This window comes from Actinia tenebrosa, unplaced genomic scaffold (genome assembly GCF_029948245.1).
Source record: "Actinia tenebrosa isolate PJP-AT-01 unplaced genomic scaffold, QUT_ActTen_1.0 PGA_scaffold7__59_contigs__length_16204524, whole genome shotgun sequence".
NCBI classification, from domain to species: Eukaryota; Metazoa; Cnidaria; class Anthozoa; order Actiniaria; family Actiniidae; genus Actinia; species Actinia tenebrosa.
In genome coordinates this window covers 15,334,526-15,350,408 of record NW_028292584.1, presented here as the reverse complement: position 1 = coordinate 15,350,408, position 15,883 = coordinate 15,334,526, and the positions used below count along the sequence as shown (strand labels likewise).

The following is a 15,883-nucleotide window of genomic DNA, read 5'->3' as shown; positions in this document are numbered from 1 at the left end:
AAGTTCACATAAAATGACGATAAATTTCGATTTTAATGAACCTTTGACATGGTCTGAGAACGGGGCATTTGGAGAAGTAGGAGGGACGAAACACGCTTTAAATTCTTGTTTTGTTCTCTTTGATAACGTTTTACGTTGAAGAATCCCACATAGTTCCGTCGCTGCCAAGAGAGTTAATCTTAATTAAAGATAGAATTTTGACAGCATTTTTAAATACAGAAACTATTTATGGGGGCACAAAAGCGCATCAAATTGTAAGTCAAAGTCTAGTTCAGCCCTATCAGCCACCTTAAAAGAAAGATCTAAATTCTTTCAATCCTGTTTTAGAAATAATTAGGCTTTAAAAGAGGAAGTAAGTAGAGCATAAAAGGATTAGCCAAGATTCTGGTCAAAACATTTCTGACTGACTCCAAGTGCGCGCTTGCTATATCCCTCAATATGGCATTAGGAATTCGATTATTTCTTTGTTGTTTAGTGGGTTTCTTTGTCAAATCTTCAAGGTAAGCTTTCCAGTTCTTTAATGTTTATTACAATTTTTGGAAAAAAATACGAGAATTTCGCCCTGGAAGCCAATCATACTTCCATGTGAAAACCATTTAAGTGTACTTGGTTCGTTCAAATATCTTCGAGAACGACGGGTTATTTTCTTATCTTGTTATTTTCCGCTTTCATCTTTCTCTTTCTCTTTCTCTTTCTCTTTCTCTTTCTCTTTCTCTTTCTCTTTCTCTTTCTCTTTCTCTTTCTCTTTCTCTTTCTCTAAAATGTTTCATCTTTCCTTCATTCTTTATCTTTTCATTCCTCACAGCTAGCCTACCCTTTCCATAATTTCATATTTTTGCATATATTCTTTAGTCGTTCTCTTATCTGCCCCGTTTCATTTACTCTTCCTTTCCTCCTCATTCCTTGTCATGTGTCTTTAACAATCTTCTGAACGTTTTTCCTATCTTCGCTAGTTTTTCTGGTTATCATTTGACTTTTTTTTCCCGTTTCTCACAATCTTCAGTCTTTCCTGTGTGTATCATATCTCTCTCACACTTACATTTGTCTAATTTTCACCATCTTCCTCTGCTTAATGTTCTAAATTAAGGCTCAAATTTCTCTGTGTATTGCTGTCTTCACTATCATGGCTATCTTCAGTGCTCCTTCCCCCAAATTTCACGTAATTTCTTTGTCTTCAGTTCTCGTCTATCAAACTTGATCTTTTGATTCTATGTTATCTTTCGTTAAGATTTATTCCTAAAGCTTTTAATTAATATAGAAATAACTAGCACTATTTTAGGTTAAGTTGAAATAAATTTACCTTGCGTGTTTACCTCTCTTTGTGGCAATTAACAAAATGGCGGCTCTTTAGAATCTATCTTTCGTAAAAAAGAAACGTAATGAAATTACCCCTCCCACCCCATCCCCCCCCGGAAAATCCTCACTACGCCCTTGTAATTTGAGAAAAAGAAAACCTCCCCACCCCCTTCCCCCCCTCCCCCGGAAAATCCTGACTACGCCCTTGTAATTTGAAAAAATGACATAAAATACCACTATATAATATTATTGGTAATAATAATATAGATCGTATTTAACGCTAGCACAGTATATACCATATTTACCTTCGGAATGTTATTTTGATTTCAAATTTATTTTTGTAGTTTTAAATTTATGTTCAGTTATATTTGTCAATAAGACACAAATAAAATAAAACAGAATAAACTATTTTTCGTTATCATTTACTTCAAAATTACATAGCTCTCAAACTACATACATCCTTTTTTAAACACATCAAATTTCACGTCATCACTCACATTTTCTCGGAATTTGCATTGGCACGTGCAAGTCACGTCAATCATATTTTCGTTCGGAAAACCTTTCAGCTGCTAGTTTCCTTAAAGAATAATGAGAGCAAAAAGATATCCACTTTTCTAAAATTAGCAACTTATTACTTCTTTTTGTCTAGGAAATTAGATTTCTAACACAATAATATTATATATTTTGTAAAACAGGGCGGATTGCGAAGTCTTCTTTGATAACCTCTGTTTCGTCGTTTTAATAAAGTGTTATCACATGTTTTGTCACAAGGCATCCGTTCTATTAAGCTTGTTGAGATAAAGACACGTGCTAAAAACGTACGTACTAATCGATTAAAAAAATAGATTTAACTAAGAGAAAAGAAGAATTTTCCACAGTTTTGGAAAAAAATGGATTCCATTTCTCATGCAAACGATCTGCTCTTACTTTTCCAGCTCTTGTGTCCTTAAAACTTCTTAAACATTGTTGGGCTTTTTAATCTTAAACTTTCCTTGTAAATGCGCAGTTTTTAAATACAGCAAATTCTAGTGCTAGGCAAGAGGACCATAGTTTGATCCTCAGTGACCTCACACACTTGTTTTAAGGAGAAAGTGTGGCTTGGTTGGTTAGTATGCTGCCTGCTAAGCAAGAGGACCATAGTTTGATCCTCAGTAACCTCACACACTTGTTTTAGGAGAAAGTGTGGCTTGGTCGGTTAGTGTGCTGCCAGCTAAGCACTAGAGGTCCATTGTTTGATCCTCAGTGACCTCACACACTTGTTTTAAGAAGCAAGTGTGGCTTGGTTGGTTAGTTTGCTGCCTGTTAAGCACTATAGGTCCATAGTTTGATCCTCAGTGACCTCACACACTTGTTTTAAGGAGCAAGTGTGGCTTGGTTGGTTAGTGTGCTGCCTGCTAATGAAGAGGTCCATAGTTTGATCCTCAGTGACCTCATACACTTGTTTTAAGGAGCAAGTGTGGCTTGAATGGTTAGTATGCTGCCTGCTAAGCAAGAAGTCCATAGTTTGATCCTCTTTGTCCTCACACATTTATTTATTTATTCAATGTAAGTTTTCGATATTCTATAATCATAGGATGTTACAAGATTTAAAATTAGATCTATACAAGCTTCACGTCACAGTTGTTATCGTGTTTTTGTCTACCTACGTTGACCATGAACCGACTAGGCAAAGCTAAATGATTTGCTAAAGTATGAATTATCCGTTCATTACCTTTCGCCCCCAAGTGAAGCTAACAGTTGCTAACTTGAGATATTGTACTCTGAATTACCGGTGATATTAGAGTTTGAAATAATAGGTAGGAAACCGTGGGCGAAAATAGCTTCCTTTTGTTAGCTATGTTTAGCATAAAGCCTTTATTATTTAGGGCTTTTTTGTCAGTGAGAATTTTGGCAATACAAACGCTGAACTATATACTATAACAATGAGTTTTGATAATATAAGAACTTAAAATAAATTCAAAATTATAGGAAAAAAAAGGAAGATAAGACGGATTTGAAAGAAGAAGAAGAAGTCAAAAATAACACATATGAAAAATAGATGTTGAGGAATAGGTAATAAGATATGAAAAACGAGAAAAAACGAAAAGAAAAATCGGAAATAAGACAGGAGAAATGTAAAGGAAAATTAAGGTGGGCATTAATTGTAACCAAGAAATAAGATAACAAAAATGAAGAATAGGAATAAAAAATATAAACAAAGGGAATAATGAGAGAAGAAAGCAAAAATTAGAAATGAAATCGAAAAATGGTTGGTGAAAATATAAAAATCGTACATTACAAATTAGAAAAAACAAGTGGGACTTCGAATTAGGAAAGAGATATCTAAAAAGATATATACGAGAAACCGAATAATCATAAAAAAGAACACAATAATTAAGAGAGAATTCTTTTCGTATTAGAGCAGTGAGCGCCGAAAGCTATTTTCTTGAAGAAAGGCTGTTGTACAAGGCTAAAATCTTGTTATTCAGAAAGTTTCACTTGTTTGGAAGTGGAGATGACCGATGAAAGTGGAATTAAAGTGTTGACCCAAAGCAAAAATTTTATTCGAAAATGAGGTTTAGGCCTTCATTTGCATATTTCCCATATATTTTCTATAAAAAAGGCTGAAAAAGCAACATTCTAACACAAATGCAACAAAACATCTTTGTACAATTAAGAATACCGCTTCAAACAGGCATTTTATGATAGTACATCAGTTTCTAACTGTTTAAAAAAGGTTTTGAGTGTTAACCCAAAACGAAAATTGGGATAAAAGCTCATACGAAAGTCTAGTTTTTGGCGCTTTTTGCCATTATTGCTCGTTATTGAAAAAAATGTCCTCTTAATACTTATGATATATAGAGAAATGAAAAAAAAAAGAATGCAGTAAAAAAATTAAGAAAATAAGAAAATATACAAAAATAAGATTTAAGAATGTTTAATTTATTACTTGACAAAAAATAGCGTGTAATCTGATATGATATTACTGTTCTCTTAATTTAGGACTAAACTCATGGAGGCAAAAAAAAGATAATTATGAAATTAAAGATATGATAAACAATAGAAAATCCCCCACACACCGTGTTTATTAAAATACCATGAGATAGTATTGAACACATGCATGCTTTCTTTAATTTAAAATGTTTTATTAGAGCATGAAAAATTCAAACATTTTAACACTAAAAGAAAAAACACAGCAACATGAAAAAAATTCGGGCAAGTTTGGAAAGTATCAATTCTCGTCTTCAACAAACAAAACAAACTGAGAAACGTATTCTCAAAATATGGTTCGACTGATAAAATGTTTATGAGAGAAATATAAAGAAAAATATCGTGTCTTCTCTAAAAATCATGAATACACTTGCTACTCCTTAGATCTTTTGGAATTTTTTTCGAATAAATAAATGAAAAACGTTAGTGGATAGTGAATTGCAGCTCGAGTCCCCGGGGGGAAGGGGGGGGGGGGTACTCGCATATATGGACTATACGGGAATGATCCGCTGAACAGGGTATGGTTTTTCGAGCTTCTTGTCATAAACAGGGTATGCAATTTCACTTAAGTTCCAAGTTCTTCCTGAACTTCCTGTCATATTCAGGGTTTCTACTTTCGTATTGACCGAAACTGGTTATTATGGTTGTAAAAAAACGATACGCGAGATGACATGATAATTGAAACAGGAACTCGGTGCAATAAATTATATCTTTTGTCATAGGGTCTACAAATTTGAGTTTTTTTGTCATAAACAGGGTACCCCTTTCAGAATCCCAGCGGAACACCCCTACCCAAATTCTGGCGGAGTACCCCCCGGGCTCGAGTTATCGTGGTAAATTATAACTAGAGCTTTTAGAAGCCAAAACCAGGCTAAACCAACATTTTTTCACCTATTGTAGTCAATACAATTCTTTTTGTAGAAATACAGAATACTTTTCTTTACTTTGCATAGTGAATTGCAGCTCGAGTTATCGTGGTAAATTATAACTAGAGTCTATTAGAAGCCAAAACCAGGCTAAACCAACATTTTTTCACCTATTGTAGTCAATACAATTCTTTTTGTAGAAATACAGAATACTTTTCTTTACTTTGCATAGTGAATTGCAGCTCGAGTCATCGTGGTAAACTATAACGAGAGTCTTTTAGAAGCCAAAACCAGGCTAAACCAACATGTATTACCTATTGTAACCAATACATCTCGTTTTGTAGAAATACAGAATACTTTTCTTTACTTTGCATAGTGAATTGCAGCTCGAGTCATCGTGGTAAACTATAACGAGAGTCTTTTAGAAGCCAAAACCAAGCTAAACAAACATGTTTTACCTATTGCAGCCAAAACATCTCTTTTCGTATGAAAACAGAATAGCTTTTTTTAATTTTGCTTTGAATTCCAACATACTATAACCATGTACTATTTAGTAAGTCGAGCTCTTTGAGTTACTCTGATCTTTTGTCCTTCTTTAGTTTTTCGACAGGGAATAGTAATTTTACCAAGATAGAGTGGAGCTGGGCTCCAGAGAAAGAGAGCGCAAACGTCAACCAAGACCCCGAACCCGGCGACGTTATCTACGAAGAACTCACAACTATCGATACAAATATGAACTGTTCCGAACAAATTGACCAAATTCTCCAAAGTATTCCATCTATTGATTTAAAAGAGAGCTATGATACTGTTTATTCCAATGGAAAAAGATTTCTAACGGTTGTCAAGGCTACGAAGATCCCGGATGAATACAAAAGTAGTGGTGATGACCTGAAGAAAAGAGTAGTTGTGGATCATAGTATAGAAAAAAGGTGAGCAGATAAGAAAAATAGCTAATGATATACATTCCATGATCGACTATACACTTGTCGTAAGCGACCATCTATAGCACGAGTCCATTTAAAAGTCCACCACGAGCCCATTAATTTGTCTCCCCGATTAGTAGGGCACTTGTGCCCGGCTAGAAGAAATAGAGACATTAATAAAGTTATTATTATATTATTATTATTATTATTATTATTATCCATCTATAGCACGAGTCCATCTATCGTAATCATGATTATCTTTTGCGAGCAACCATTTATAGCACGAGTCCATCTATAGCATGAGTCCATCTATCGTAATCACGATCATCTTTTGTGACGGGCCTTTTGTGACACACTTTCCACGTTGCCAACATGTTGCGCGCGACAGTTGTAAGAAAAACTCTTGCCATCTAAATCGGTCTTAAGCGCAACCACCATCTTTAGATAATGACCACTTGTCGAAAGCGATCATCTTTATCTTGTTGCAACAGTTTGTCATGTTTTTGGTTCATTTTTCAAGAAAACAATTTTCAAGAGTTCAAGCAAGTCAAATCTTTGGCGCAGATAACAGAGCAAGGGTGAGTCCAGTAAGTGCACAGTTAAGTCCCCAATCATCAACGGCCCTCATCTCTTGTGGTCGCTTTTGTTCCTGGAGTTGCACAGGAACCCTCGTAGGTCCACGCCACGTCCTCACAGCAGCGCACTGCATCAATAAGGAACCTGTCAAAAGCATTAGGGTCGGGTTTCTCCAAAGAAGTAATGATATGAACTGGTACACCGTGGACAGCTATAATATCCCTCATGTATGGAGACCAAAACGATCGACTGAGCGGAAGTCAAATGTTGATTATGACTATGCACTCATAAAGCTTTCAAGATCTCCTGGAAAAACAAGCATCGAAATGCGTTCCGTTCCTCTTAACCGAAGAACAAGTCTCTCATTTTCAGGTAAGAAAGTTTAATCCAAAATCGTTAACACTGTCATTTAGAGCGGTTATCGTACTAGTGCGGTACGACATGCTGTAACATTGAAATGGCATCCCATAAGAATGGTTATCGTATGAGTGGGACCCACACAGTACTGACTTACATCACGTGCACGGTACGACATGCCGTAACATTGAAATGGCTTCCCATAACAATGGTTATCCTAAGAGTGCTCAGCATCATTAAGGCATGGCTCTCAGATGAAAAACAGTTTGGCTATATCATAGCCAGTTTTCTACGAATCTTCCCCAAACTTGGCAAGTTAATGTCTTTTGTGAAAAGAAGGAACCTTAGAACCTTGGTTACCATGGAAACCAGGTCACGTGAGCACAAGGCCGCCATCTTGGATTTTTAAACAAATCGTTTGTAGTCGTATTGAAACTACTTCAAAAGTCCTGAAAATCCATATTCCTTTTTATATTTGCAATACCTATATGGATCTAATTGGACATCTTGGAAATTATATTAAGTTTAATTTTTAGAATATTTTCTGTATTTTCCAAAAAATTAAAAATATTCTAAAAATTAAACTTAATATAATTTCCAAGATATCCAATTAGATCCATATAGGTATTGCAAATATAAAAAGGAATATGGATTTTCAGGACTTTTGAAGTAGTTTCAATACGACTACAAACGATTTGTTTAAAAAATTCAAGATGGCGGCCTTGTGGTCACGTGACCTGGTTTCCATGGTAACAGATATGCGGTAATTGCTTGCCTTGAAGAATTACTACTACGAGCCAAATTTGGGAAAGATTCATAGTAAACTGTCAAAGATATGAATAAATAACTGATTTTCCATCACTTCCTCAAAAGAGCCATGCCTTAATGGTGCTGAGTGGGAAACACACTGTATTGACTTACATCACGTACACAGTACGACATGTCGTAACATTGAAATGGCTTCCCATAACAATGGTTATCCTAAGAGTGGGAAACACAATGTACTGACTTACATCACGTACACGGTACGACATGCCGTAACATTGATATGGCTTCCCATAACAATGGTTATCGTATGAGTGGAAAACGCACTGTACTGACTTACGCCACGTACACGGTACGACATGCCGTAACATTCATATGGCTTCCCATAACAATGGTTATCGTATGAGTGTGAAACGCACTGTACTGACATACAGCATGTACACGGTACGACGTGGTAACATTGAAATGGCTTTCCATAAGAATGGTTATCGTATGAGTGGGAAACATACTTTAGTACTGACTTACATCACGTACACGGTACAACATGTCGTAACATTGATATGGCTTCCTATAAGAATGGTTATCGTATGAGTGGGAAGCATACGGTACTGACTTACACCACGTACACGGTTACGACATGCCGTGACATTGCGCGACAAAGATGCTCACAATCCTCGCACTCAAAGAACGAATCAGCAGGATTTAAAAAATTAAAAGATTTAAAAAATTTTAAATATTGAAGAAAAAATTTAAAAAATTAAAGAAAAAATACTTATCTCATTCTAGCTTTTAATGCAAGAAACAAGATGTACAAGTCCACTTGTAAACCTCTTTTCCCAGTAAACTCTCGCATCATTACTCAGTGTGACGCAGTTCAAGGAAACTCAGGCGCAGGAATACTCGTCCATCATGCAAGGCATGGTTACCAAGTTGTTGGAGTTCTTTCTGCAGCTCAAAAACTATCAGTTTATAGAGGCCGCTCTCGTTATTACATGGTAGCGTCGTATTTGAATAGGAAAAAAATATCTCAAATCAATCGATGGATGACGAGATCTTGATGTACGATCTTGACTACAGTTACTTCAAAACTGGCAAGAAATGCTCGTTGCATGTTGCATAACAAGCTCGAACTGCACTAACGGCAGCGAAAAGTCGCAACGATATAAAATTTTTCTGAACGTTGTCTGCACCTTTTCCTGCAAAAATCTTCTCTGCTGAAATTACTTACATCTGAATATTTAACCAATTGACATCAGATTTTTATGTGTCTGTCCTCTTGTTGACAATAAATTGGTTCCGCATAATACTTTGACAATGTGATGGCGAAATTTATTGTCAATTAGAGGACAGACACATAAAAATCTGATGTCAATTGGTTTTTTACAATAACAAAAACGATAAAAACTTCTCATTTTTAGCGATCAAAACAACCAACGGAAAGAGCGCGCGCTCGTTGACGTCAGCTTTATCTGTCTGTCCTCTTATTGATGATAAAAAATAACCAATCAGCGCGCGAGAAATTAGTAAGTTATTGTAAAAAATACATTTCAAGCTTAGTAAGCAGCATGTAACGAACCCTTCACCAACCGTTTTTGAAATAGCTGTGTTTGTCAGGGAAAAAAACGCGTCTAATTTACAGTATTAGAAATATTGGTATATTAATAAAGAGTTCTGATTTCACATTGCGTTTATTAGGTGTGCATTTACAGCGCTTCTCAATCACACGCGTGAAATCGTATAATTTGCCATCGTGACGAAGTAGGTTTAGGTGGACGTCAATCAATGCGTTTCCATGACATTCCATAGGCACGTGCCATTAAAAGCTTTGTGTTTTCCGACAATGCCTTTTCTTTGATTGGCGTCCACCAAAACCCTATTATGTCTCGATATTTTTTTTCAAGATTTCGCGCGTGTGAATGAGAAGCGCTTTCAAGGCTTATGAACGAATACTTTTTTAATAGTTTCCCAACAAGTGTCAATACTGGTTTCCAATACACCGATCCCGCATTCATTGTTCTACCTCCCTAGTTACTGTTGCTACGTCGGACAAGCTAGAATGTGTTGCTGATATACAGCATGGAACAGACACCGATTGCTGAAAATGTGTGCCTTAGAATCAATGCATTCTAGCAGCAGTAAGGGGGACTCGCGGAGCGCCGGCAGAGGCAAAATAGACCCCCGGCCCCCCCTGGGCTTTTTCGGGTTTGACGAGGCCCTACAGGGGGTCTTGCACGATCCGTCGGCAGCGCGAAAAGTCCCTTACTGCTGCTGTGTTGGGTACCGTAAACGGAGGTAAAAATATCTTATAAATATACGATGCACGAATGTAAGAAGTTCGTTAACGACTTTTGCATAATTTGTCTAAGACCTAAAGTTATCGTACCTAAGCCAGAACCCTTTTGGTGTTGTGGTAAAAAAATGCAAATAGAAGACGACACGTCAGCACAGTGTTACGAGTGTGGTAAGAATATTCGTAATGCCGTACCAAATGCTACCAAAGAGCAATATTACGCCAATGGAGGTCGTACGAAAACACCTTATAAGAGAATAAAATACTTTAGGGACTGGATGAGTCATATCCAAGGTCTTCGGCCGGTATATTTAGTAGAGTGTACAGAATCCCATTGTTTCGGCAACCACTTTCGGCTACCTTTTTTTGTGCCGCGGAGTGTATGGATCGTCACTGCCTCCCAAAAGAGTGTATGCGTTTCCCGAAAGATGGGAGAGGACGATTCGTTCCCCGCCGCGGCAAAGAATGTCGACAACGAAGTTAAATCTTTGTTAAGTATGTGTGGAAACTATTTCGAAAGGTGTCTCAGAATGTCGACAACGAAGTTAAATCTTTGTTAAGTATGTGTGGAAACTACCTAGCATTGCGTGTCCCAAAAGAGTGTCAGAATGTCGACAATTAGGTTAAATCTTTGTTAAGGATGTAAATGGAGGCTAGGACTGCTTGTTGTGTCACTCTACTACCTTTTTTGTCCAAAAGATGTGCGTGCCCACTGCGCTGGCACCAGAAATGTCCGTGGTGCGAAATGCCTCTCCATGGTAGCAAGGGCCCCAAAACGAGTCCTCGTAGCAAGGGCGCGCGGGAAAATCCATAGTAGTAGCCAAAAACCTTCTGCTCCTAGATATAGACATGGACTCCCAAAAGAGTATTTCGGTTACATTGCAAGAAATGGGCATACGTGCAAAGAGCAGAGTGTTGGCGCATTTGCTGCTGGACAATGCATGCGACGGGAACTTGCTGCCGGACATATCCAAATGCGACTACCTACGCAACAACGAAGGTACTACCAGTTTGCAGCCGCTGGAAGGATTGCCGCCATTCGTAGACGACATATTCGTATATGGTTTCGTTGCGGAAGAGAATTTGTATGGCAAGAAGCTGCTCTGCAGAAATGCAAAGACAATAGTTGCGCAGATATCTACGGCAGCAACAGTGGCATTTGGTGGGTTTCTGCCCATGAGTATCGTACATACCTGCAAGCAGGGAAAGATCATAGAAAACATCGCAAAGATAGAAGAGCGCTCCAATGCCAAAGGCAAATGGTATGGAATACACGACACAGATCCTGCTGGATACTTCGTGGCCAAAGTAGACACTTCGGAGCTGCAAATAGAAGATGTCGGGGAAAACGTACGCAAATTCTCCATGGCTTTGTATGGGCAAGGATATGGCATCTACTCCGTGGACTACACACAGGATTTCTCCGGTACTTTGGACAGAGCTGCATTGGTGCGCAGACTGCGGCAAATGGGCTACAAAGAACAAGGAGAAGTTGGTTGGCGCAATGGTACCATTTTGGACAATACGCATGCAGTCGGGAACCATGTTTGTACTTGGATGGAAGACGGAAAGAGAACCAAAATATACAACAAGATAGTGTCGAACTTCGAGGCCGGAGAAGTGCAAAACCCAGTAGGAGCAAAGTTGGCAGAGTACGTGGATTGTCCCAACGACCATTTGCGTAGAACATTCCTACGCCCAGACGTGCAAAAAAGAGGATGCACTAGGGTAGAAATATCCATCTATGGCAAAGATTTCTCCAAATCCCACACCAATGCCATCGCGGAAACACTAGAACCTTTGCAGGACATATTCGTAGTACAGCCGCCAAAGAATATGTGGTTGGCACTTGCGGAACATTTGGACAGGTGCTTGTGTATTTGCTGCGAGGAGACGAAAGAAATATTCCTAGCTTGGTACTGTAATTTGGAAACCAGACGCATAGCCGGAGTGCGAGTTCGTGGCAACGACAAATGGGAACAATGTGTACTTTGGACCATAGCAGAGTTTGGCCTGCGCAAATGCCCCATATTTCGCATAGATGTGCTTGGTATGGAACCTGTGGAAATAGCTCCGCTGCGCTGCTACACAAAAAACTCGCCTACGGTATTGGCGGAGTCCAAATTCCCCACCCGAGTGCATACAAATGCCCCTGCCATTGCCACAATGCTGCCTCCGACGGAACACGTAGAGTGGATATGGCGTACGAAGAAGGCGCAAAGAATAGGAGTAGAAAAGAGTCTCTTCGGAATACTGGAAGTACCTACGGACCGCAGGATATCCTTTCTGTCCAAAAGAAAGCGGCAGCAGCGCTTGGAAGACATACGAGACGATTTGGAAGGCGACGAGTGGGTAGAAGCCACGCAGAGATACCACGCAGAGCTGTCGGAACAAAAGCAGAACATCCTGCGGCAAAAAGAAGAAGACAGGCGAAAGATAGAAGAAGAGTTGGAAAAGTACGAAAAGCTGTTGGATAGGATTTCCAAAAGAACAGACAATCTGCGTAGATTGTTCTTTGGAAAAGAAAGCTCGTTTGGTCCAGAGACGCCCAGAGCCAAAGTGCATAGGATGGACCAAATACCCGCAGGAGACTACAAAATACTAGGATATGCGATCCCCAGAGACTTGGATGCTGGCTGGTTGGCAAGGGGGCACCGAGTAGTATTGCGGAGGAATAGAGAAACGTCTGTGGCATGGGCCACGGAAGCCCTATTGGAGGCATTTGCAGCTGGAAAGTTCGAAGCAAACGGCAACATACGCACTGCCATGGAAAAATGGCATAGCAACTGTCTTCGTACCGGAAGGACCAGGCTTGGACACATACCACGAGTTGGCCAGAAAAATAGACCACAAAATGCCGCAGAATCCAGGAAAGCTACTGAAAGTCGTAGCGCCACCGAACAAAGAATGTACGCAGGCGCTACATATGCAGCCGAACGAATACCAATGCTGGAAGTACGCCAAAACCACCTACAGAAAAAAAGAAAGGACAATACTGTTCCTTTCCGAGCTATGTTCGGAGTGCGTATTGGAGGGCTGCACTGTGGAGCATGCAACCACTCCAGTTTGGGGACATTTTCTAGAAGAGCAAACTATAGACTGGACATCTCCAGCGCCTTTGTATTGCAAAATAGGCAGAGAAAAGACTACCAAAGCAAAGAAGAAAGACCGGCTAGTGCACGTTTCTACTCCATTTCCGGAATCCTAGAATTTCTCTGCGGCTCCGCTGGATGTCTGTAGTAGACAACTTTGGGCGGTTGCATGCGCGCCCAAACGACAGCAGCAATGCCCAAGACGGCAAATAGCACATTGCCGGCTATTTGCCAGTCTATTTTTGTGGATATTTCCTCCACTTCGTCCTCTATTTCTTCGAAGGAATCCTCTTCGGGTTCCATTTTGGCTAGCAATTCCTCCTTTGCGTCTCGGAGTTCTTCTCTAGCTTTTTGGAGATCGTCCAAGACTATAGCAAAGGAATCCTGCACTTCTAGGAAATGTTTCTGCAGGTCTGTAGTAGGTGGCTTTTCGGGTATTGCTACCTCCAGACCATTCTCTCGCTCTATCCTGCGTATCTTTGGTATGCCTATGCCGTACTTTTTGGCTACCTTTTGCAGCCCTACTCCATTTCGTCGATCTTCCAACAATCCTGCGATCTCTTCCTCGGATAGTATCTTGGGCGTGGCCATATACATATGTAGACAGGGTTTGGGCATGTGGATCCATAGGGGGTATTCCATGGATCCATAGGATATAGACATGTATTTGTACATAGCCATAGGCATAGCTGGATACATGCTAGGAAAACAGCGCACGATAGAAATCCTTTTGGATGTGGTAGGTGGCTTGTACAGAGCGCAGGAGACAATAGGCAACATTCGAATTCCGGGCTACGTAGCTGCACCATTGCGCGTGGCCCTACAAAGAAGGTAGAAGGGGCCTCCATTCTCTTCGGGCAAACTATTCCAAAGAGTGTCTTAGAATGTCGACAATAAGGTTAAATCTTTGTTAAGGATACCTGGAAACTATTCCAAAGAGTGTCTCAGAATGTCGACAATAAGGTTAAATCTTTGTTAAGACACTCTTTGAAATAGTTTCCATATATACTTAACAAAGATCTAACCTTAATTGTCGACATTCTGAGACACTCTTTTGGAACACACATACGCATCTTTTGGAACATGGATCTACATCTTTTGGGGACACACATACGCATCTTTTGGAACACGCAAAGACACCCTTTTGGGGACACCAAAAAAAGGTAGTCGTGTCGAGGCACTGACCCTCTTCTATTTTGGGAAGCGTCGCAAACCACGACACAGACATCTTTTGGGACAGCAATGCACATCTTTTGGAACACAAAAAAAGGTAGCCGAAAGTGGTTGCCGGGAAAATGGGATTCTGTAACATCCTAAACAAAGATTTAACCTTATTGTCGACATTCTAAGACACTCTTTGAAATAGTTTCCAGGCATCCTTAACAAAGATTTAACCTTATTGTCGACATTCTACGGGGGATATCCGGATCGACACCTTTTGGGACGCGGTTGCGAACACAAAAGGTGTCGAGGCGCGGACAAACGATACACTCTTCTAAGTTAGGAAGGGCCCTAAAACAGGGCGCTTCTACTATGCACATCTTTTGGAACATGGATCCACATCTTTTGGAACACGGATCCACATCTTTTGGAACACGCATACACTCTTTTGGAACACGCATACACTCTTTTGGAACACAAAAAAAGGTAGTCGAGGCGCGGACAATCCATACCCTCTACTAGCATATACTTAACGAAGATTTAACCTTATTGTTAACATTCTGAGACACTTTTTTAGCACATGCACGTCTTTTGGGACACGCATGCACATCTTTTGGGACGCGGCTGCACATCTTTTGGGACGCGGCTGCACATCTTTTGGGACACGCATACACATCTTTTGGAACACGCATACACTCTTTTGGAACACAAAAAAAGGTAGCCGAAAGTGGTTGCCGAAACAATGGGATTCTGTACACTCTACTAATATTGCTCTTTGGTAGCATTTGGTACGGCATTACGAATATTCTTACCACACTCGTAACACTGTGCTGACGTGTCGTCTTCTATTTGCATTTTTTTACCACAACACCAAAAGGGTTCTGGCTTAGGTACGATAACTTTAGGTCTTAGACAAATTATGCAAAAGTCGTTAACGAACTTCTTACATTCGTGCATCGTATATTTATAAGATATTTTTACCTCCGTTTACGGTACCCAACACAGCAGCAGTAAGGGACTTTTCGCGCTGCCGACGGATCGTGCAAGACCCCCTGTAGGGCCTCGTCAAACCCGAAAAAGCCCAGGGGGGGCCGGGGGTCTATTTTGCCTCTGCCGGCGCTCCGCGAGTCCCCCTTACTGCTGCTATTCTAAAGGTACATAAAAAAAAATAAAAAAAATAAAAAATCTACCTAAAAATCTTATGAATTCGAGTTTGTTGGTTGGACATTTTGTGTTCTATTGAAAAAAACTACCCATTGTTTGGGTGGATGCTCAAGCATAGCCGGGAATGGTCTGTACCCTGCAAAACAAAAACTATAACACCGAAAACAATAACATTTGCTACACCTAAAAAACCACGGAGAATGTCATAAGACACCCAAGCCGACAATCATTATTTAATATTACCATAGCAACGAAAGTTTTGAAAAAGAAATGTCATAAGACACCCAAGCCGACAATCATTATTTAATATTACCATAGCAACACAAGTTAAAAAAAGAAGCTAGGTAGCCAAACCGACAATCAATATTTAATATTACCATAGCAACACAAGTTAAAAAAAGAAGCTAGGTAGCCAAACCGACA

At 39.6% G+C, this 15,883-nt stretch overlaps 1 protein-coding gene across 1 annotated transcript; it reads left to right on the top strand.

Annotated features, from left to right (window-relative positions):
• Positions 1-275: 275 nt before the first annotated feature.
• Positions 276-9,433, top strand: LOC116297171 (serine protease 23). The gene is made up of 4 exons (XM_031705340.2): positions 276-500; positions 5,732-6,061; positions 6,576-7,003; positions 8,540-9,433. Exons 1-4 carry the CDS (start codon positions 439-441, stop codon positions 8,809-8,811), a joined length of 1,092 nt encoding a protein of 363 aa, XP_031561200.2. The 5' UTR covers positions 276-438; the 3' UTR covers positions 8,812-9,433.
• Positions 9,434-15,883: the final 6,450 nt, after the last annotated feature.